Source organism: Pan paniscus, chromosome 20 (assembly GCF_029289425.2).
Source record: "Pan paniscus chromosome 20, NHGRI_mPanPan1-v2.0_pri, whole genome shotgun sequence".
In the NCBI taxonomy this organism is placed as follows: domain Eukaryota; kingdom Metazoa; phylum Chordata; class Mammalia; order Primates; family Hominidae; genus Pan; species Pan paniscus.
The window spans coordinates 24,677,989-24,698,844 of record NC_073269.2 but is presented as its reverse complement, the minus strand read 5'-3'; the positions used below and the strand labels follow the sequence as shown (position 1 = coordinate 24,698,844).

Genomic DNA, 20,856 nt, shown 5'->3' with positions numbered 1-20,856 from the left:
TAAATTATGTGATATTTACATAGAATCAATTTTGAATTAAATTTTTTTAATATTTACTGCGTCTGCAAAAATATATTTTAGTATAAGCTCTCGTGTTTTCTAAGCTGCAGTTTTTGAAAAAAAAAAAAGGGCTTTCCAAATTCATTAGCAGGACTCTTCCCCAATATAAATTCCAATGCTGAGCAAAGCTTGAGCAACTGCTTCAGGGTTTTCTTCTAGTACAAAATGTGTTCAATAAGATCTGTGACACAAGTAAAGGCACTACAACCCACTTTATATTTGTAATGGCTGCCTTCAAAATAAATATTCTTCACTCTAAAGGCTTATATTTTCTGAAAGATTTTTTGACAGTAATTGCCCTTTTCATGCTTTTATTAACTACGAACCTTCTTATGTTGAGTAAGATGTGATGGGCATTAATGGCTTTTCCATATTCTTTATATTTGTACAATTTTTCTCAAGGATAATAGCTTTCCTGTGAAATACGGTGTAAGCACTGATTAAAAGTTTTACCACATTCTTCACACTTGTAGGAGTTTTGCCAGTATGAATTATCTTACCTACAATCAGTGTCACAACCATATAAAGGCTTTGTCACATTTTATACATTTCTAGGGTTTCACATTAGTGTAATTTATTTTTATGTATAGGAAATTTGGAGGTGTTGGTAAAAAGCACTGTCACATCTTTCAGGTTTGTAGATTTCCTCTCCAGCATGAATTATCACCATGTCTCTTAAGAATTGAGAACCTGTAGCCAGGCATGGTGGCTCATGCCTGTAACCCTAGGACTTTGGGAGGCCAAGGTGGGTGGATCACCTGAGGTCAAGAGTTCGAGACCAGACTGGCCAACATTGTGAAACCCCGTCTCTACTAAAAATACAAAAAATTAGCCAGACGTGGTGGTGGGCAACTGTAATCCCAGCTACTTGGGAGGCTAAGACAGGAGAATGGCTTGAACCCAGGAGGTAGAGGTTGCAGTGAGCCAAGATCATGCCATTGTACTGCAGCCTGGGTGACAAGACTGAAATTTCATCTCAAAAAAAAAAAAAAAAATGGAATTGAGAACTTCTTATAGGCCATGCCACATTCTTCACACTTGTAGGGTTTCTGTCCAGTATGAATTACATGTAATAAGGGTTGAGAACTTCCTTTAAAAGCTTTGTCACCCAAATGTCCAACAATGATAGACTGGATTAAGAAAATGTGGCACATATACACCATGGAATACTATGCCGCCATAAAAAATGATGAGTTCATGTCCTTTGTAGGGACATGGATAAAACTGGAAATCATCATTCTCAGTAAACTATCGCAAGAACAAAAAACCAAACACCGCATATTCTCATAGGTGGGAATTGAACAATGAGATCACATGGACACAGGAAGGGGAATATCACACTTGGGACTGTGGTGGGGTGGGGGGAGGGGGGAGGGATAGCATTGGGAGATATACCTAATGCTAGATGATGAGTTAGTGGGTGCAGCGCACCAGCATGGCACATGTACACATATGTAACTAACCTGCACAATGTGCACATGTACCCTAAAACTTAAAGTATAATTAAAAAATAAATTAATTAATTAAAAAAAGCTTTGTCACATTTTTTATATTTGTTATATTTGTATGAGTTTATGTTCCATATAAATTCTGATAGTTAGTAAGAGTCGAGGGCTGGTTAAAGGCTTTCCCACATTCATCCAGTTTCTCTCCAGTATGAATTATCTTATGCTTATTAAAAGTGGAGGAATATTTAAAATGTTTGCCACATTCTTCACTATGTAGGGTTTCTGTGCAATATGAATTCTCTTATGTTTATGAAGGTCTGAGGACCAGTTAAAGCTTTGCCACATTCTTCACATTTGTAAGTTTTCTCTCCAGTATGAATTCTCTTATGTTCAGTTAGAGTTAAGGATGCAGTAAAGGCTTTGCCACACACTTCACATTTGTAGGGTTTCTCTCCAGTATGAGTTCTCCTGTGTTTAGAGAGTAGTGAGGGTCAGGTAAAGGTTTTGCCACATTCATCACATTTGTAGAATTTCTCTCCAGTATGAATTTTTTTGTGTGAAAAAAGGATTGTGGAATGGTTAAAAGCTTTGCCACATTCTTTACACCTGTAGGGTTTCTCTCCAGTATGAAGTATCTTATGTGTAGTAAGGTGTGAGGATAGGTGAAAAGCTTTGCCACATTCTTTACATTTGTAGGGCTTCTCTCCAGTATGAATTCTCTTATGTGTAGTAAGGTTAGAAGTGCACTTAAAGTCTTTGCCACATTCTTCACATTTGTAGGGTTTCCCTCCAGTATGAATTTTCTTATGTGTAGTAACATGTGAGGGGTGCTTAAAGGCTTTCCCGCATTCTTCACATTTGTAGGATTTCTCTCCAGTATGAACTATCATACAGTAAGGTGTGAGGACCTTTTGAAGGCTTTGCCACATTCTTCACATTTGTAGGGTTTCCCTCCAGTATGAATTTTCTTATGTGTAGTAAGGTTTGAGGACCAGTTAAAAGCTTTGCCGCATACTATACATTTGAAAGATTTTTTCCCAGTATGTCGTATCTTAGGTCTGTTTCAATTTGAAAATTTCTGAAAGACTGTCCCATATTTATCACATTGAAATATTTTTCTCTGGGTGGTTGTCAGACTGTGGTTAAGTCCATTATAACTCTTTTGAGCAGCTTATGCTCATCCACACTTTTACAGCCTATTTTTAACTGTAAATTGTCATATCCGCATTTTTCATATCTTCTAAGTATCACTTTTTGGAAAGAATCTTTTATGCTCTGCTCTGGCCAAAGGTCTTGGGCAAAATGAGAACACATAACAGAAAGAAACAGTAAAATCACATTACTTCAATTGCTAGACTCAGATAAATAAATATACTTTACAAATCTAACCTACAAAATTATACAAACTACATAAGCAAGATGACATAGCAAAATACCACCAGCTCTAATTTCTTCCTGGACACATAAATGTAACAAAAACGTACTGACCAAAATACATGTGTAAAAAAATGTATAAATGAGTTAAATGTGTGAAGTTCCCCACGTGAGCAGAATGAAATAGCCACATAGAAGAAAAAGAAAGCTCTGTTATACCCAACACAGCTCTTCCTGCTGTCCAGTATAATATTGTGCTTTTATTTATTTATTTATTTTTTGAGATGGAGTCTTGCTCTGTTGCCCAGGCTGGAGTGCAGTGGTGCGATCTTGGCTCACTGCAAGCTCTGCCTCCCGGATTCAAAGGATTCTCCTCTCTCAGCCTCTGGAGTAGCTGGGATTACAGGCGTGCGCCACCATGCCCTGCTAATTTTGTATTTTTAGTAGAGATGTGGTTTCTCCGTGTTGGTCAGGCTGGTCTCAAACTCCCGACCTCAGGTGATCTGTCCGCCCCGGCCTCCCAAAGTGCTGGGATTACAGGCTTGAGCCACCGCACCCGGTTTTGCTTGTAGATTTTGTAATTTTACTACCTGGTGTGACTGAATCAAAAATTGGTGGTGGCAATTAGATTTTCAGGTGGGGACAACAATATTTTATGCCACTAAATTTCTGGGCTTACCGCTAATTTAGAGTGAAGAACACAGCTCAACTCAGGCATGTGGAAATTTTGGATTAAGATTAAACATCTTGGCTGAGCGCAGTGGCTCACGCATGTAATCCCAGCACTTTGAGAGGCTGAGGCGGGCAGAACACGAGGTCAGGAGATCGAGACCATCCTGGACAACACGGTGAAACCTCATCTCTACTAAAAATACAAAAAAAAAAAAAAATTAGCCAGGCGTGGCGGCGTACGCCAACAGTCCCAGCTACTCGGGAGGCTGAGGCAGGAGAATAGCATGAACCCGGGAGGTGGAGGTTGCAGTGAGCTGAGATTGCGCCACTACACTCCAGCCTGGGCGACAAAGCGAGACTCTGTCTCAAAAAAAAAAAGATTAAACATCTTGAAATTCTTTTCTAAATGAACAAATTCTAAAAATTTTCTGGAAAAAGGGCATCTGAAACTCTTTTATGCAAAAAATAAATTACTAAAAAATATTTCACAAAAAGGAGAAATAAAACCTTTAGGGTACATTATGAATTATACATTCAAGTTATCCTCACCAAGGAAGACCAGGTTTCTGTAGTTCTCTAACATCACATCCCTATATAAATTCCGCTGTGCAGTGTCCAGGCAATGCCACTCCTCCAGAGAGAATTCTATGGCCACGTCTCTAAATTGCAGTGGTCCCTGAAACACACATATACACACACATTTTTACCAAGTGGCCATGGGCGAGATTTTTAATTTGACTTAAGGTGAAATTAGAGAGTCAAGACAATTGGTTCTGACTTATAGGACTGACTAAAATTATCCAATAAAATAATTTTCAACATAGAAATATTCTCTAATGTATTCTCTAACTCCGAGAAGAAAGAGCAGCATGAGATCCACTACATCAGTTTATTTATGATATTTTTCTAGATAATAAAGTAGAAATTTAAAGTCATGAATATGAACATGCACATTTTTGAGTGCTATATTTACAATATACAGGAGTTGTGAATGCAGTGGAATAGTTAAATATTAAATTTGAACTCCATTGAACGTGGACACAAACAATGGTCATCAAGTCCCAGAACAGGTTGTGTGAGCCCCTTGAGGCGTTCATCCAGCACTGTTTCAGAAAAATCTCTATTGCCATCTATTCTATATGTTAGTTATTGAAAAATAATAGACAGTCGCAAAAACAAGTTGTCCTTTTTGTGTTCCTTGAGCCCAGTCACGAAGGGCCCTCGTGACTGGGCCTCATGCCAAACAACTTGTTACAAAAAGAGCTAGGGTCCCAGACTGCGCCAAAGCTTCAAGAGACCTCTGCTTGTCTGTGCATGAATGGGTGGCCAACTCTAGAGCCCAGGCTGTTGCTTCCCAGTGTGTTGGTGAATCCTCCATAGTCTGGTGAGTCTGGTGTCTGACCCTGGAGCCCAGGCTGTTGCTTCCTGATCTGGTGATGAATCCTCCATAGTCTCGTGAGTGTAAATATATATATATACACATCTCTTTTCCCTTCTCCCCTTCCCACTGCAATTTGCTTATGATATCAATTCGCTTATTGTATCTGCATTGCCATTTACATGGGATAAAGCTTGTTTACCCTTAAAGGTACTGTGTGTGTGTCTTTTCTTCTCCCCTTGTGCATTTCCCACACAGAACACCATATTTCTCAGAGGCTTTGTTTGTTCCTTTTTATTCTTTTTTCTTTAATCTCTGCAAGCCTTATTTCGGCAAGGTGGTCTTCAAACTCTGATATCCTTTCTTCTGCTTGGTCTATTCGGCTATTGATACTTTTGTATGCTTCATGAAGTTCTCATGCTGTGTTTTTCAGCTCCATCAGGTCATTTATGTTCTTCTCCAAACTGGTTATTCTAGTTAGCATTTCCTCTAACCTTTTATCAAGGTTCTTAGCTTCTTTGAATTGGGTTAGAACATGTTCTTTTAGCTCAGCAGACTTTGTTATTATCTGCCTACTTCTGTTAATTCATCCATCTCATCCTCTGTCCAGTTCTGCACGTTGCTGAAGAGACATTTTGATCATTTGGAGGAGAAAAGGCACTCTGGACTTTCAGCATTTTTTTGTTGATTCTTTCTCATCTTCATGAGTTTGTCTAGTTTTGATCTTTCAGGCTGCTGATCCTTGGATGTTTTTTTATTTTTATTTTTATTTTTTTTTTATTTTTTTTTTTATTTTTATTTTTTAGGCAGAGTCTTGCTCTATTACCCAGGCTGGAGTGCAGTGGCATGATCTCGGCTCACTGCAACCTCCACCTCCCAGGTTCAGGTGATTCTCATGTCTCAGACTCCCGAGTAGCTGGCACTACAGTCACGCACCACCACGCCTGGCTAATTTTTGTATTTTTTAGTAGAGACAGGGTTTCGCCATGTTGGCCAGGCTAGTCTTGAACTCCTGGCCTCAAGCGATCTGCCCACCTCAGCCTCCCAAAGTCTTGGGGTCACAGGTGTAAGCCACCATGCCCGGCCTCGGATACGGTTTTTGTGGGTACTTTTTTGTTGTTGATGCTGTTGTTGTTGCTTTCCGTTTGCTTGTTTTTCTTTCAATGGTCAGGTCCCTCTTCTGTAGGGCTGCTGCAGTTTGCTGGGGGATCACTTCAGGCCCTATTCATCTGGTTTACTCCCGTGCCTGGAGATGTCACTCAAGGAGGTTGGAGAACAGCAAAGACAGGTGCCTACTCTTTCCTCTGGAATCTTTGACCTCAAGAGGCACCAACCTGATGCCCATAGGATCGCTCCTGTATAGGGTGTCTGACAACCCCTGTTGAAGGGTCTCACCCATTTGGGTGGCACAGGGAGCCTAACCCATTTAATGAAGCACTTTGACTATCCTTCGGTGGAGGGGTGGGGTGTTTCCTGAGGGGAAACCCACTCATCTGGGCTGCCTGAATTCCTCAGAACTAGCAGGAGGAAAGGCTAAGTCTGCTGGTCCACAGAGACTGCAGTCACCCCTCCCCCTAGGGGCTCAGGCCCAGGGAGATCAGAGTTCTGCCTCTGAGCCCCTGGCTGGAGCTGTTGGAGTTCCTGCTGGGAGGCCCTGCCCAGTGAGGAGGGATGGTCAGGGTCAGGCCTGAAGAGACACTCTGGCTGCAGTCTGCAACAGCCAGAGTGTTGGGTTGTAGGGGACATCTCTTGAGACCAAGCTGTCCAGCCTCCCTGGCTCTAGCAGGGGAAAAGTGTGGCCAGGAGCTATAGAGATGGCTGCTGCCCTTCCTGAGCCCAGGGAGCTTAGCCTGTCAGGCAGTTGTGAGTCCCATTGCTGGCTGCTGTCCCTCCCCCAAGGAGCTCAAAGGGCTTAGACAGCAGCCAGACACAGCTGTGGTACCGGTTGCCCCTCCCCTGGGAACTTGGCAGGCTTAAGCAGATTCTAGCTGAGAGGCTGTTGAGGATCTGCTTAGCTCCAGGGTTGTGTCAGGCATAATAAGTTTCTCTTCAAAGGATAACTTCCTTGTTCTTTGTTCTCCAAATCAACTTCCTTGTATGTTCCTGCTCCAAGCTACCTGCTCTGTAAACAACCCTTCCCACCAGTCCCAATCTGTAACCCACATCTCTTCTTTATTTGGAAGAATTCCTCCTCACTCCTAGTTACCTGCTCTGTAAACAACCTTCCTGCCAGTCTCGATTTAAAATAACCAATCGAGTTAGCTTATATAATGTGGTCTGACTCCAGCCAATGGGGACAGGACACAGAAGTAGGGACTATGTTAGCAATAATAACCCCTTCCCTCTCTAGTACAGTGTGCTCTCACAACAACCAGAGATGTGAGCAGCACCCTTCTGTAGAAGTAAATTTGCCTTGCTGAGAAATTCCTTGTTTGAGTGCTTGTTTTCTTTGTGACTCTGAGCTCTTGTTTCCAACAGTTGGTACCTTAGGCTCCGGTGGCGTGGGTTCACGAGTGGAATCTTCTGATCCATGGGTTGCACTGTTCCATGGAAAAAGCACAGTTTCCCAGGCTGGGTAGGATGCTCACTCACTGCCTCCCTTGGCTGGGGGGTGGGGGCTCCCCAGCCCCATGTGGGTGCCAGGTGGGCTGTTGCCCCACACTGCTCTTCCTTCTTCTCCATGGTTCATGCCAGCCACCTAGTCAGTTCTGATGACAGAACCTGGATACCTCAGGTGACGGTGCAGGTTTCACATGCTATTATGATTCTTTTCTATGGGATGCTGCTTCTAGTCAGCCATCTTGGCCCCATCCCCATCAGTTTTTCTCTGAATGTCTGATAGAATTCAGCTGTGAATCCACCTGGTTCTGAACTTCTTTTTTGGTTGGCAATTTTTTAAAATTATTATTTCAATCTCACTGCTTGTTATTAGTCTGTTCAGAGTTGTTTTTGTTTTTTAATCTAGGAGGGTTGTACATTTCCAGGAATTTAGTCATCTTCTGTAGGTTTTCTAATTTGTGCATGTAAAGGTGTTCACAGTAGCCCTCAATGATCTTTTGTATTTCTGTGGCATCAGTTGCAATATCTTCCATTTCATGTCTAACTGAGCTTGTTTGGATCTTCTCTCTTCTTGGTTAATGCTGTTAATGGTCTATCAATTTTGTTTATCTTTTCTAAGAACCAGCTTTTCATTTCATTTATCTTCTGTTTTATTGTTGTTGTTGTTTCAGTTTCATTTAGTTCTGCTCTCATCTTTGTTATTTCTTTTCTTCTACTGGGTTTGGGTTTGGCTTGTTCTTGTTTCTCTAGTTCCTTGAGGTGTTATCTTACATTGTCTACTTAAGCTCTTTCAGACTTTTTGATGTAGGCACTTAATGCTATGAACATTCCTTTTAGCACCACTTTTGCTGTATACCAGATATTTTGATAGCTTGTGTCATTATTATTGTTCGGTTCAAAGAATTTTTTTTTTATGATCACAAAGAGGCCACATTTTTTTTCTTTTGATAGAGTCTCACATTGTTTCCCAGGCTGGAGTGCAATGGCAAGATCTCGGCTCACTGCAACCTCCACCTCCCAGGTTCAAGCAATTCTCCTACCTCAGCCTCCCAAGTAGCTGGGATTACAGGTACCTGCTATCATGCCCAGCTAAATTTTTTTTATTTTTAGTAGACGGGGTTTCACCATGTTGGCCAGGCTGGTCTCGAACTTCTGACCTCAGGTGATCCACCCACCTCGGCCTCTGCCTGCTGGAATTACAGGCATGCCTGCTGGAATTACAGGCATGAGCCACCACACCCAGCCTGAGGCCTTATTTTTTTATTAATTGACAACTCAATCTCTAGATACATACAGTATTGTATGAATTATAAGTGGATCAACAATTATATTATTGATACAAACTCATGAGCATTTACATAAAACTACTGCTCTAGGTTTTGGTGTGTTTTGTGCCAGCTACTTTAGGGAATGAAAGAAACATAAAGGACCTCAGCTACTTGAATTCATGAGAATCAGCTTTCAAAAAAAGCATATATGTCATTTCATAGAATACTTAACATGTCAAACCCGGGAAAATCAGTAACTACGTGACAAAAGGAACACTTTTAAAGAAAGGTTGATGATAAAAATATTAGGCTAAAATATTAAAAACTTTAGCAACTGGACTGAGGAATCAGAAAGTGGATGCACACAGAATTTTAAGAAAAGATCCCCACGTTCTCCTGCACAATGAGGACCACATTCCAAAAGCATAATTCTGGGTTGCTACAATGTCTTCTCTGCTACAAACCATTGTTTCAAAGGTGAAAGAAACAAGATGGTAATTCACATAAAATGGTTTTAAAATTCTTCCCACTCAAAATAAAATAAAAATACTATGATCTCCATCAAATTATAAAGAAATTCTATCAAAATGTCAACCAAATAAAGAAATCAGACCATTTGCCTTCACTGATTGCCTCAGAGGGCAGAGCATGTGTCACCTACAAGGAAGGGGAGATGGGGGTAGAGTCCCCATTCTCCCTTGGCCTGTGGAGTGGGGGTGGACAGGAGCACTTTGGCTTCCCTGGGGATTTGCTTCCTCACATAGGGAATTGAGGGAGGTGGGGTAGACGGCTTTAAGAGACCCCACAACTAAAAGAATCAAAGTCACCTTGAGATCCCATCTCTGAGCAGACATATAGGGTGGCAAAAGAAATGGATTAAAAAACAGGTGGATGACATCTTTCTCACCTTTTGATACCATCACTCAGAACTAATCTGTACTATAGTTGAAGAAAATCTTTGCCCGGTACTATTAAAGGGTACGCAATGAGGCATCTGACAATAAAAATTTTCATACCAATGTACTAAAAGGCTATGCTAAGTTTGGTTGGAAAAAACAATGCACCATCATGTTACTACCAGCAGTCAGGACGTCCTGTCTCAGATTTTAGGAGTTGCCGATCTGGTTGGGAGAAATGCTGAGGGGGATGCATGTTCAAGCCGTTCAGTAGAGAGCTAAGGAGGGCACACGGTCCAGGAAATGGATAAACAGGTGCCCAGGAAGGCAACTTTAATGAAACTGTTTCTAAAACAAAGGATGTAAGAGACCTAAATGATCCAAAGAGAGTGATGGCTTCTCATTTTCTGTCCCCTACAGGGAATACAAATATCATTTCTTCTGGAATCTAACACACTGGCTTCATTTTCAAAATGCATCACTTTATTTTCCTTACAAGGCAGCAGCATATTAAACACGTGACAGTCACATGATTTCTGCAGTGAGCCCCAAGGCTTCCACCAGCTTTCCTGGAACCTACGGCCAGAAGAGTCCTGAGATTTCAAATATTAAAGCTTTCTCCACAGCCACAAGTTCCTTTGATGTTTGGGTTATTGAACACAAACTCACTGGATAATTTTTCTTCAACATAGTCCATCTCTGTTCCTAAAAGTGTTAGCTTTGCTTTCTTTTCAATGAATACTCTGACTCCATCTTGAATAACTTCACCAGAATCTCCTTTTGTCTTTGTATATTCTAGAATATAAGAAAGGCCATTACAGCCTCCTGGCTCGCACACCAACTTTTACACCTACATGCTCAGGCTTATCTTTAAGAAGTTGTTTTATCTTGTTTACTGCTGAAGGTGTCAGGGTGAGGGCGGCCCAGGTGGGCTGAAGCTTCCTCTTGCTCACAGCCCAGACATTTGCCCGGACTAAGGCAGCCGACATCTTTGCTGTCCTGGCGCTCCGGTACCTCCAGCCGGAGCTCGGCCACCTCAGCCTCTCTCCATGGACATGGCGGGTGCATTCAGTTCAAAGAATTTTTAAATTTCCATCTTGATTTCATCCAACACTCATTCAGAAACAGGTTGATCTTTAATTTTTTAATTTAATTTCCATGTATTTGCATGGTTTTGATGGTTCATTTGGAGTTGATTTTCACTTTTATTCCACTGCAGTCTGAGAGAGTAGTTGATATAATTTTGATTGTCTTAAATTTATTGAGACTTGTGGCCTATCATATGTCTATCTTGGAAAATGTTTCAAGTGCTGATGAATAAAATGTATATTCTGCAGTTCTTGGATAGAATGTTTGTAAATATATTTTAAGTCCATTTGTTCTAGGATATAGTTTAAGTCCATTGTTTGTTGTTGTTGTTGTTGTTGTCTTTCCGTCTTGATGACTTGTCTACTGCTGTGAGTAGAGTATTGAAGTCCCTCATTATTATTGTGTTGTCATCTATTTCATTTCTTAGGTCTAGTAGTAATTGTTTTATAAATTTGGGAGCTCCAGTGTAAGGTGCATATATATTTAGAATTGTGATGTTTTCCTGTTGGACTAGTCCTTTTATCATTATATAATGTCCCTCTTTGTCTTTTCTTTTTTTTTTTTAACTGTTTTTGCTTTAACATCTGTTTTGTCTGATGTAAGAATGGCTACTACTGCTAGCTTTTGGGGTACATTTGCATGGAATATCTTTTTCCAACCCTTTACCTTAAGTTTAAGTGAGTCCTTATGTGTTGGGTGAGTCTCTTGAAGATAGCAGATATTTGGCCTGTAAAATCTTTTTTTTTTTTTTTTTTTTTGAGTTGGAGTTTAATTCTCATTGTCCAGGCTGGAGTTCAACAGCATGATCTCGGCTCACTGCAACCTCTGCCTCCTGAGTTCAAGCTATTCTGCTACCTCAGCCTCCTGAGTAGCTGGGATTACAGGCATGCACCACCACGTCTGGCTAAATTTTGTATTTTTAGTAGAGACAGGGTTTCTCCATGTTGGTCAGGCTGGTCTCAAACTCCCGACCTCAGGTGATTCACCCACCTCAGCCTCCCAAACTGCTGGGATTACAGGCAGGAGCCACTGCACCCAGCCTGGTAAACTCTTATCCATTCTGCCATTTTGTGTCTTTTAGGTGGAGCATTTAGGCCACTAAATTAGTAGCATTTAGGCCAATAATCACTATCAATTATACCACCATACATTACAATGCCTGTCATTGAAAGGCTTGGACACGTAATCCATTCAAGTTTGCAGTTATGGTGGAAATTTTGGCCTTATTGATAACTTGCTGATTAAATAGTCTGTCAAGAGAAAGCAGAGATGCATGGGCATCAACGTGGAAAACGGTGATAATGGTAGTGTGCGAAAGGATTCAGATATCTCCCCAGTATTGTTTTCCCCAAACCTCTTTATTCCCAATTAACCATTTGTTTTGTTACCATTGGGGTATCCAGGTAGTAAGACCATTTGCTACAGACCAAGAGTTGGTATACAAGTGACAAATCCCTCTGGCCTCCTCTTGAATAGCTCAGAGGATGGCTACTAGTTCAGCCAACTGACTGCTCCCACCCCTTCCTTCATCATAAATACTTATGTTTTTAACAGGATTATAAGCCACGGCCTTCAAGCATCTGGTCCCACTAATGTATTTGGTGGATCCATCAGTAAACCAAGCATATTTCTGATCCTCTGGGCTTAGTTCTTTAAAGGATTTGCCCCATTGGGCAGGGGAGGTTTCCTTCCCTAACAGCAAGGCTTGCTTGGTGATTTCCTGAGCTGGGAAGTTTTGTACGTCCTCATGTAAAAGTGATACCCCGTTTGGTTTTGGCTTAAATGGACTTGTATGTACTATTTCCATTTTATGATGCTACTTTCTTGAGAGTGCTTTATCTGGTGAGCTTTGAGGGAACTCATGACCCAAGTCATAATAGAAATTTCAGGCCTCATAAAGACCTCATGGTTGAAACAGAGGTGTTCCGTTTCCAGCAAAGCCCAATAGCAAGCTAACAATTGCTTCTTGAAAGGGGTATAAGCTTTTCTGGCCTCTGGCAGTTTCTGGGTCCAAAACCTGAAAGGTACCCTCTTCCCATCTTGTTTCTGCCTACCGCTCCAATTAGCATGTTGATCTAGGACAGTCACTTGGAGTTCTGCTGGCCCATCCCGTATGGGCCATAGATCCAGGGCCAGTTGCACTGCTTGTTTAGCTTGTTAAGAAGCCATACTCTCTGTCTCTCCCCAGTGAAAGTCTGCATGCAGAGGTTGTAAAATGTTACCCAAGTGGGGAATATGATGTCTCCAGAATCCAAACAAAGCCAATAAATTTCTGGGCCTCCTTTTTAGTGGTAGGGGTTGTAAATTCTAGTATTTTAGCCTTAGCCTTTGGTAAGATGGACTACATCTCTGCATTCTATAGAATGCCATGGAATTTTACAGTTTGTGCAGGTCCTTGAATTTTACTAGGTTAATTTCCCATTTCTGAGATAGGAGCTGGGTTTTTACTTGTTCCCAACTGACTAGTTCTTCAGTTTCACCCTGACCGGGCCACTTGGACAGCTGCTTTTTTCAGCAATAGGCTGATAGCTTTGAGCCTGATCAATCAAGACATAGGCCTGGCATTGGGCCAGGGCCAGTCTGGAAGTCAGATTAGCATATTCGTTTTCCAACTTACATTTCTCTTCTTGCAACCAGCCCGTATCTTGACACGTAAACTTATAAGCAGTAAGGAAACACCATCCACTCTGGGAGATCCCTCAGCATCTTTTTTGCTGACTGGAATCTCCTGCAGCACTTCATGCACAAAGGTTTAAATTGCACTAATTTAGATTCTCAATTCTCACAAAGTCCAGTTCCCCTGGACCATTCAATCACCAAGGGGGAGAACTGGGGGAGTTCCCATCCCAGGGTATGGGAAGTCCCCGAGCCTCCAGCCCTGTCCTTGTGGCCAAAAAGAGGCACACTTTTGGTTTCAAATCCTGTTTGTAATGCCAAAAATGTTCTGTGAGGGAAAGGCGCAAGGCGAGAAGAAAAGACACACACACAATACCTTTAAGGGTAAACAAGCTTTATCCCACGTAAATGGCAATGCAGATATAATAAGCAAATGATATAATAAGCAAATAAATATAATAAGCAGATTGATATAAGAAGAAGATTCATATAATAAGCAAATTGCAATAGGAAAAGGAGAGGAGAAAAGAGATATATATATATATATTTACACTCACCAGACTATGGAGGATTTACCACCAGAGTGGGAAGCAACAGCCTGGGCTCCAGAGGTGGACACTCACCCATGCACAGAGGAGGAGAGGTCTCTCATGGAGCTTTGGCACGGTCTGGGACCCTAGCTCTTTTGTAACGAATTATTTGGCATAAGGCCCATTCATGAGGGCCATTCGTGACTGGACCCAAGGAACACAAAAGCCAACTGGTTTTTGCGATTGTCTATTGTTTTTCAACAACTAATGTATAGGAATAGATTGAAATAGAGATTTCTCCAATACAGCGCTGGATGAATGCCTCAAGCAGCTCACACAACTTGTTCCAGGACTTGGTGACCATTGTTTGTAGCCATGTTCAATTGAGTTCAAATTTAATATTTAACTTTTCCTCCACACCAGACTATGGAGGATTCACCACCAGACCAGGAAGCAACAGGCTGGGCTCCAGAGTCAGATACCGCACTCATCAGACTAGGAGGATTCACCACCAGACTGGAAAGCAACAGCCTGGGCTCCAGAGTCAGCCACCCATCTCTGCACAGACAAGGAGAGGTCTCATGAAGGTTCCGCGTGATCTGGGACCCTAGCTCTTTTTGTAACGAGTTCTTTGGCATGAGGCCCAGTCATGAGGGCCCTTCGCGATTGGGCTCAAAGAACACAAAAAGGTCAACTTGTGTGTGTGTGTGTGTGTGATTGCCTAATGTTTTTCAATAACCAATGTATTGGAATAGATTGAAATAGAGATTTCTCCAAAACAGCGCAGGATGAACACCTCAAGGGGTTCACATAACCTGTTCCAAGACTTGGTGACCATTGTTTGTGTCCACGTTCAATAAGTTCAAATTTAATATTTAAGTTTTCCTCCACAAATTCCCCTGTCTTGATGAATTGGCTCTGTCTAGGCAAAGGGCAAGGTGAACCCCTTGGGCCGTTACACAACCTCCACTTCCTGGGTTCAAGTGATTCTCCTGCCTCAGCCTCCAGAGTAGCGGGGACTATACGTGTGCACCAGCACACCCTGCTAATTTTTTGTATTTTTAGTAGAGATGGGGTTTCACCATGTTGGCCAGGCTAGTCTTGAACTCCTGACCTCAAGTGATCTGCACACCTTGGCCTCCCAAAGTGCTGGGATTACAGTCTTGACCCACTGCACCTGGCTCTAAATGATTTATTTCTACCCCCTATAGCAGTTTGAAATTACTTAAAGGTTGTTTCAAATGGGAAAATAAAAAGAATGTGGATAAAAATAAAAAATAAAAAGTTAAAAAACTTACAAGAGATTACAAAATATATATGTAAATCTGGAGTGTTCAAAATGACAAATTTATTTGTAAGGTTTTATTAAAATTAGCTTAAATTGATAATACACTATTACCAAAGTAAAAGTTGATTTTCTCTTGAACAAAAATTTTACGTATTATTAATATGACAGCAGAATACTTCCGTTCACCTTTTGAATATATTCAAAAAGAGAGAGAGTAAAAAAGAGAGAGAATTTTCCCATGCTCTGGGGTGGGCCTGGCTCAGCTCAGGGAGGAAGCCCTGTTTGAAAAGGCTGCAGCTGGCCAGGCTTGGTGGCTCAAGCTTGTAATCCCAGCACTTTGGGAGGCCGAGGCAGGCGGATAACTTGAGGACAGGAGTTTGAGACCAGGCTGGCCAATATGGTGAAACCCCGTCTCTATTAAAACTACAAAAAAAAATTAGCCGGGCATGGTAGCCGGCGCCTGTAATATCAGATACCCGGGAGGCTGAGGCAGGAGAATCGCTCGAACCCAGGAGGCAGAGGTTGCACTGAGTCAAGATGACGCCATTGTAATCCAGCCTGGGCAACAAGAGTGAAACTCCGTCTCAAATAAATAAATAAATAAAATTTAAAAAAAAAGAAAGAAAAGGCTACAGCTTAGACTGTCTCTCTTTCTTCACTCAGTCCAGCATCGGATCACGTCTTCTGTCACTCAGGACCTGAAGGGGCGGGCCCTCAAGCATTATCCAATCAGAGACGCTGGGCTGGAAACTGTCCAATCAGCCACGCAGCTGGAGCGAACAGGACGGCTTCCGGCTTCCGGCTTTGGCGGGCCCATTGTCTCTCGCTGACGCCAGAGATCCAGCTATCGTCTTCACTGCTCTGTGCCGTCAGCTCCTAGAGGCCCAGCCTCTGTGGCCCTGTGACCTGCAGGTATTGGGAGGGTCACAGCTAGGACGCCGGGACCCCCTGGAGGCCTAGAAATGGTGAGAGTGCCAGTTCGACATCTCGAGAGAGGGGGAGGGGCTGGTTGGAACTGGGGAGGAAGTGGCTGTGGCTGTGGCAGTGGCAGAACTCGGGCCTCCCGGCAGTCAGCTCCACAATCTGCGCTCCAAGTTCTCGTTGCCCAGCTCCGCCTCAGCCATAACATGGCGGCTGCGTTGACAGCGGGTCCCCGGGGTGTCCTGTCTTTTCCCTGCGCAGTGACTGTGCCCTGGCCTGGAACCCTCTCCGGGCAGCTCTGCACCCACAGGTCTTTCCCAGATTGTTCAGGGGCCACGGAAGGGTCGTCAGGGGAGAATCCTGACTCGGGGTGCGGGTTCATGAATGGGAAGAGCTTTGGTTCGTGGAGTTCACAGTTTCTCTTTTCTCCTATTAAAAATGTATGGGGCCGGGCGTGGTGGGTCACCCCTGTAATCCCAGCACGTTGGGAGGCGAGGCGGGCTGATCAGTTGAGGTCAGGAGTTCAAGACAAGCCTGGCCAAAATGGGGAAACCCCATGTCTACTAAAAATACAAGTTAGCTGGGTGTGATGGCAAATGTCTGTAGTCCCAGCTACTGGGGAGGCAGAGGTGGGAGAATCTGTTGAACCCAGGAGGCGGAAGTTGCCGTGAGCTGAGATCGCGCCACTGAACTCCAGCCTGGGCGACAGAGCAAGACTCTGCCTTAAAAAAACAAAAACGGGGAGGGGGGAGTCACCGCAAAAATATAAGATAATTTAATCAAAGTGTGATTCAAGAATTGTAGAGCACCCAGCTACAGTTTGTTGTTTGTAGTCCATGGGAGGGGCTTGAAGAAAAGACATTTATAAAATGCATGATGAAGAAAACCAAATTCAATAATTGATTAGGTATAGTTACATAGTTGTTATTTTATTTTATTTATTTATTTTTTTTTTTGAGTCTCGCTCTGCCGCCAGGTTGGCGTGCAGTCTCGCGATCTCCGCTCACCGCAAGCTCCGCCTCCTGGGTTCACGCCATTCTCCTGCCTCAGCCTCCCCAGTAGCTGGGACTACAGGCGCCCGCCACTACGCCGGCCTAATTTTTTGTATTTTTAGTAGAGATGGGTTTCACCGTGTTAGCCAGGATGGTCTCGATCTCCTGACCTTGTGATCCACCCGCCTCAGCCTCCCAAATTGCTGGGATTACAGGCGTGAGCCACCGCGCCCAGCCTAGTTAGGTAGTTTTTAAATTTGTACAATCGAGATGGAAATTTCCTGGTTATGTAATCAGAGTTTAATTGGCAGTTTATAGTTGCTTAAGCCTGAATTTTGTTTCCCCTAATTTAGTAATTTACCAAAGAATACACTTGAGTTTTGTTTTTTTTTTTTTCTTAGAAGTGGGAATCTGGGGACTAGAGCTTCCTCATTCTAATTGCCTGCCACTTAATTATTTTCACATCCCACAGGGGACTGATTTTCCCTGGCGTTTTTCACATGTGTCCCAAGCAGGGCCTCAGGTGTACCCCATGTTCCTCAATCTTTTTTTTTTTTTTTTTTTTTTGAGATGGAGTCTCACTCTGTCGCCATGCCGGAGTGCAGTGGGGCGATCTCAGCTCACTGCAACGTCCGCCTCTTGGGTTCAAGCGATTCTCCTGCCTCAGCCTCCTGAGTAGCTGGGAGTACAGGCGCGTGCCACCACGCCCAGCTAATTTTTGTATTTTTAGTAGAGACAGGGTTTCACCTTGTTTGCCAGGGTGGTCTCTATCTCTTGACCTCGTGATCCGCCCGTCTCAGCCTCCCAAAGTGCTGGGATTACAGGCGTGAGCCACTGCGCCTGACCAATAGTCATTTTTTAAAAAGCATTGCATAACACTATTGAAAAGATTTGTTTTCTGTTTGTAAATATTTCCCATGAGAAGAAAGCAAAGAATAGTCCCCTGACACTGTATTGTAAAAAATATCTGTGCCTCTTTGTCTTTTATATTTCCAGAGAACTTACCGAATGTTTTTGGGTCAAGATTACCCTCTGGAAACTTAATAGGGTGATGTGTCCTCAGCCAACCTTCAGTTTTTTTCTGGTCCTGGGTTTTAGTACTTTCTGGGGATAAACCAAGATACCCACCATGGCTATGTCTGCTAGAGTGTCTAGTGACTATTAGCTCTTGGGTCATTTTCTCCCATGGGACTACCTGAAGTATGGAGTGTAGACTCTTAAGGGAGCAGGTGGCAGCCTTGGGGTTGAAAGGCAGATCCTGGTGCACTTTTTTCTTTTTTTTTTGAAAAGCTAACCCCTTGAGACATGAAGATTTTCTTCACCCAACCTAGCTTCCATTTCTTGGAGACACATTGCTGGTCAGACAATCAGATGCTGGTATTGAGGGGAAAACAAATAATTTCTGGCCCCTGGATTCTCTTGGGTGGGGAGCAGAAAAGTAGTGAAAAAACACTTCAAAAGACAAAAAAAACTCACCCCAGTGAGAGGGTGTAAAAACTTAACAAAGTAAAATGCACGCGGGGCACTCACTGGGGCATAGCGCAGTGTCTCCTGGGAGGGTAGTTATTGAGCGTGTACCTGAACAGGATGGGGTGGGTGATAGGATCTGTACCTTGAAAAGATGTGTTCACTTATTTTAACGTCAGGTGTTTTTGCTGTTGTTGTTTTTGTTTTGTTTTGTTTTGTTTTGAAACAGTCTCTGTTGCACAGGCTGGAATGCAGTGGCTCGATCTCAGCTCACTGCAACCCCTGGCTCCTGGGTTCAAGTGATTCTCATGCCTCGGCCTCCCGAATAGCTAGGACTATAGGTGCCCGCCACTGCCCCCGGCTAGTTTTTGTGTTTTTAGTAGAGATGGACCAGGCTGGCTTCAAACTTCTGTTCTTAAGCGATCCACCTGCTTTGGCCTCCCAAAGTGCTGGGATTACAGACATGAGCCACTGCACTCAGCTGCATCAGTGTTTTAACTGTAATTTGCATTTTATTAGTAGGGCTTGAAAGGTAAAAAAATATTTACAAAGCACATAAAAGAGATGAGTTTTAAAAAATTAGTATCTAATCATATATTCTATTTGTTAATAATTCTCATTTACCTTTTTCTTTCCCAGAGTGAGTTTAGGAATTTTCTCAGATGTGTTTTTTATGGCTGAGTGATTTCAAACAGAATTCTAAGCCTTAGCTTTAAGAATGCTAGCTACCAAGGAAAAAAGTAGAGAAAATCTCTCTTCCATTTTGTCTGTAGACAATGAAAATGTTTCCACAGGAAAATCTGGTAGATAATTGATGAGTTATACAGATCGTCAAAACATCAGTTCCTCTTTTTGCAGGGTAAATTTGTGACAGTGAATATCTTGGTTCTATTTCCTGTTGTCTTGATTTCTGAGTTTAATGCTAAATTACATGTGATGAAATGTGGTACCCTCTAGAAGTGTTCCCATATGACTAATTTTTTACTACATTGTTTTTAATATAAATAATAAAATAATATGTTGTCTGAAAGAAGTAGATATATTTGCTTTTCTTATGAAGGTATAAAATGCAAGCACCTTAGCCAGGTGTAGTGGCTCATGCCTGTAATCCCAGCACTTTGGGAGGCCGAGGGGGGTTGATCACTTGAGGTCAGGAGTTCAAGACCAGCCTGCTCAACATGGTGAAACCCTGTCTCTGCTAAAAATACAAAAATTAGCCAGGTGTGGTGGCACATGCCTGTAGTCCCAGCTACTTGGGAGGCTGAGGCAGGAGAGTGGCTTGAACCCGGGAGGCAGAGGTTGCAGTGACCTGAGATCGGGCCATTGCATTGCAGCCTGGTGACAGAGTGAGACCGTCTCAAAAAAAAAAAAAAAAAAAAAGCACCTTAAAATTTCCTTCCCTTACGTAAACACTGTGTTTGAGTAATTTCACAGGACTGTTGAAACAGTTTCAAAAACCAAGTGAATAACTCTGACATGGAAATTAAAGCTTGAACCTAGTGACTCCAAGCTAAGGCTAATGTTAAGCATGCAAGAGGAAGTTATTAAAGGCCCAGTTAGTTCTTTCTGAGGAGCCACTCCTGCAGATGTCTCAGCCTGCTCACCCCAGCCATAGAAGAAGCCTTTATTCTGAGAGAAGCCACAGAGCCCTGGAAAGCTGGGGATCCACAGGCAGATGCAGTTGAGGTTAAGATGAAAGGAAACTGAGAGAGTCTTACTGATGATGAAGTCGTTATTGTTTTGAGGTACTTTCTAGACTTTGTAAAAAAAAAAAATTAGATTTACGTAAAAAAAAATTCTAAAAAAGTATTGCAACAAGAGGAAATACCAACTAACTATAAGATCTTTATGGCTTGCAAAGGTGTAGGCAGAAAAAGACTTTCTTTCCTAGGGAGGTGCAAACAAGATTAGAAAGTAGGTGGGAGGGGAATGGCAAATGGAGGGTGAAAAAGTCAGATCTGAGATCAGAGAATGTTTTACACTGAAATCAGCACGTTCTTAGGAGGGACATAAAATGGGGTTGTATGTTGACTCAGACTGAGGGTAGCTCAAAGTTCAGGAGCCTGAGGGAGGGAGATAAACTTATGTTTGATTAAGAAATATTTTATTTGGCTGGGCGTGGTGGCTCACACATGTAATCCCAGCAAGTTGGGAAGCCGAGGCAGGTGGATCACCTGAGGTCAGGGGTTTCAGACCAGCCTGACCAATATGAAGAAACCCTGTGTCTACTAAAAATACAAAAAAAACTAGGCGGGCGTGGTGCCGCCTGTTGCAGGCTTACATGCCTGTAATCCCACC

At 42.6% G+C, this 20,856-nt stretch overlaps 1 protein-coding gene and 2 pseudogenes across 4 annotated transcripts in view; 1 reads left to right on the top strand and 2 right to left on the bottom strand.

The window, feature by feature from the left end:
* Positions 1–20,856, top strand: part of LOC100984790 (zinc finger protein 506) — a 74,777-nt gene that overhangs the window by 23,102 nt on the left and 30,819 nt on the right. For 2 of the 4 annotated variants that reach the window (XM_034944155.3, XM_014342569.5), the window contains exon 3: positions 14,314–16,143. The exons of 1 other annotated variant lie outside the window; for it this stretch is intronic. In XM_034944155.3, the coding sequence (XP_034800046.2) occupies positions 16,141–16,143 (3 nt within the window). In that variant the 5' untranslated portion in view covers positions 14,314–16,140. Of the gene's footprint in view, positions 1–14,256; positions 16,144–20,856 lie in introns of those variants that run through there. One more of the 4 variants, XM_063600065.1, reaches the window with a different exon arrangement.
* LOC100993120 (zinc finger protein 253-like) lies at positions 1,722–7,464 on the bottom strand (annotated as a pseudogene).
* On the bottom strand, positions 9,940–12,072 carry LOC117976879 (iron-sulfur cluster assembly 1 homolog, mitochondrial-like; annotated as a pseudogene).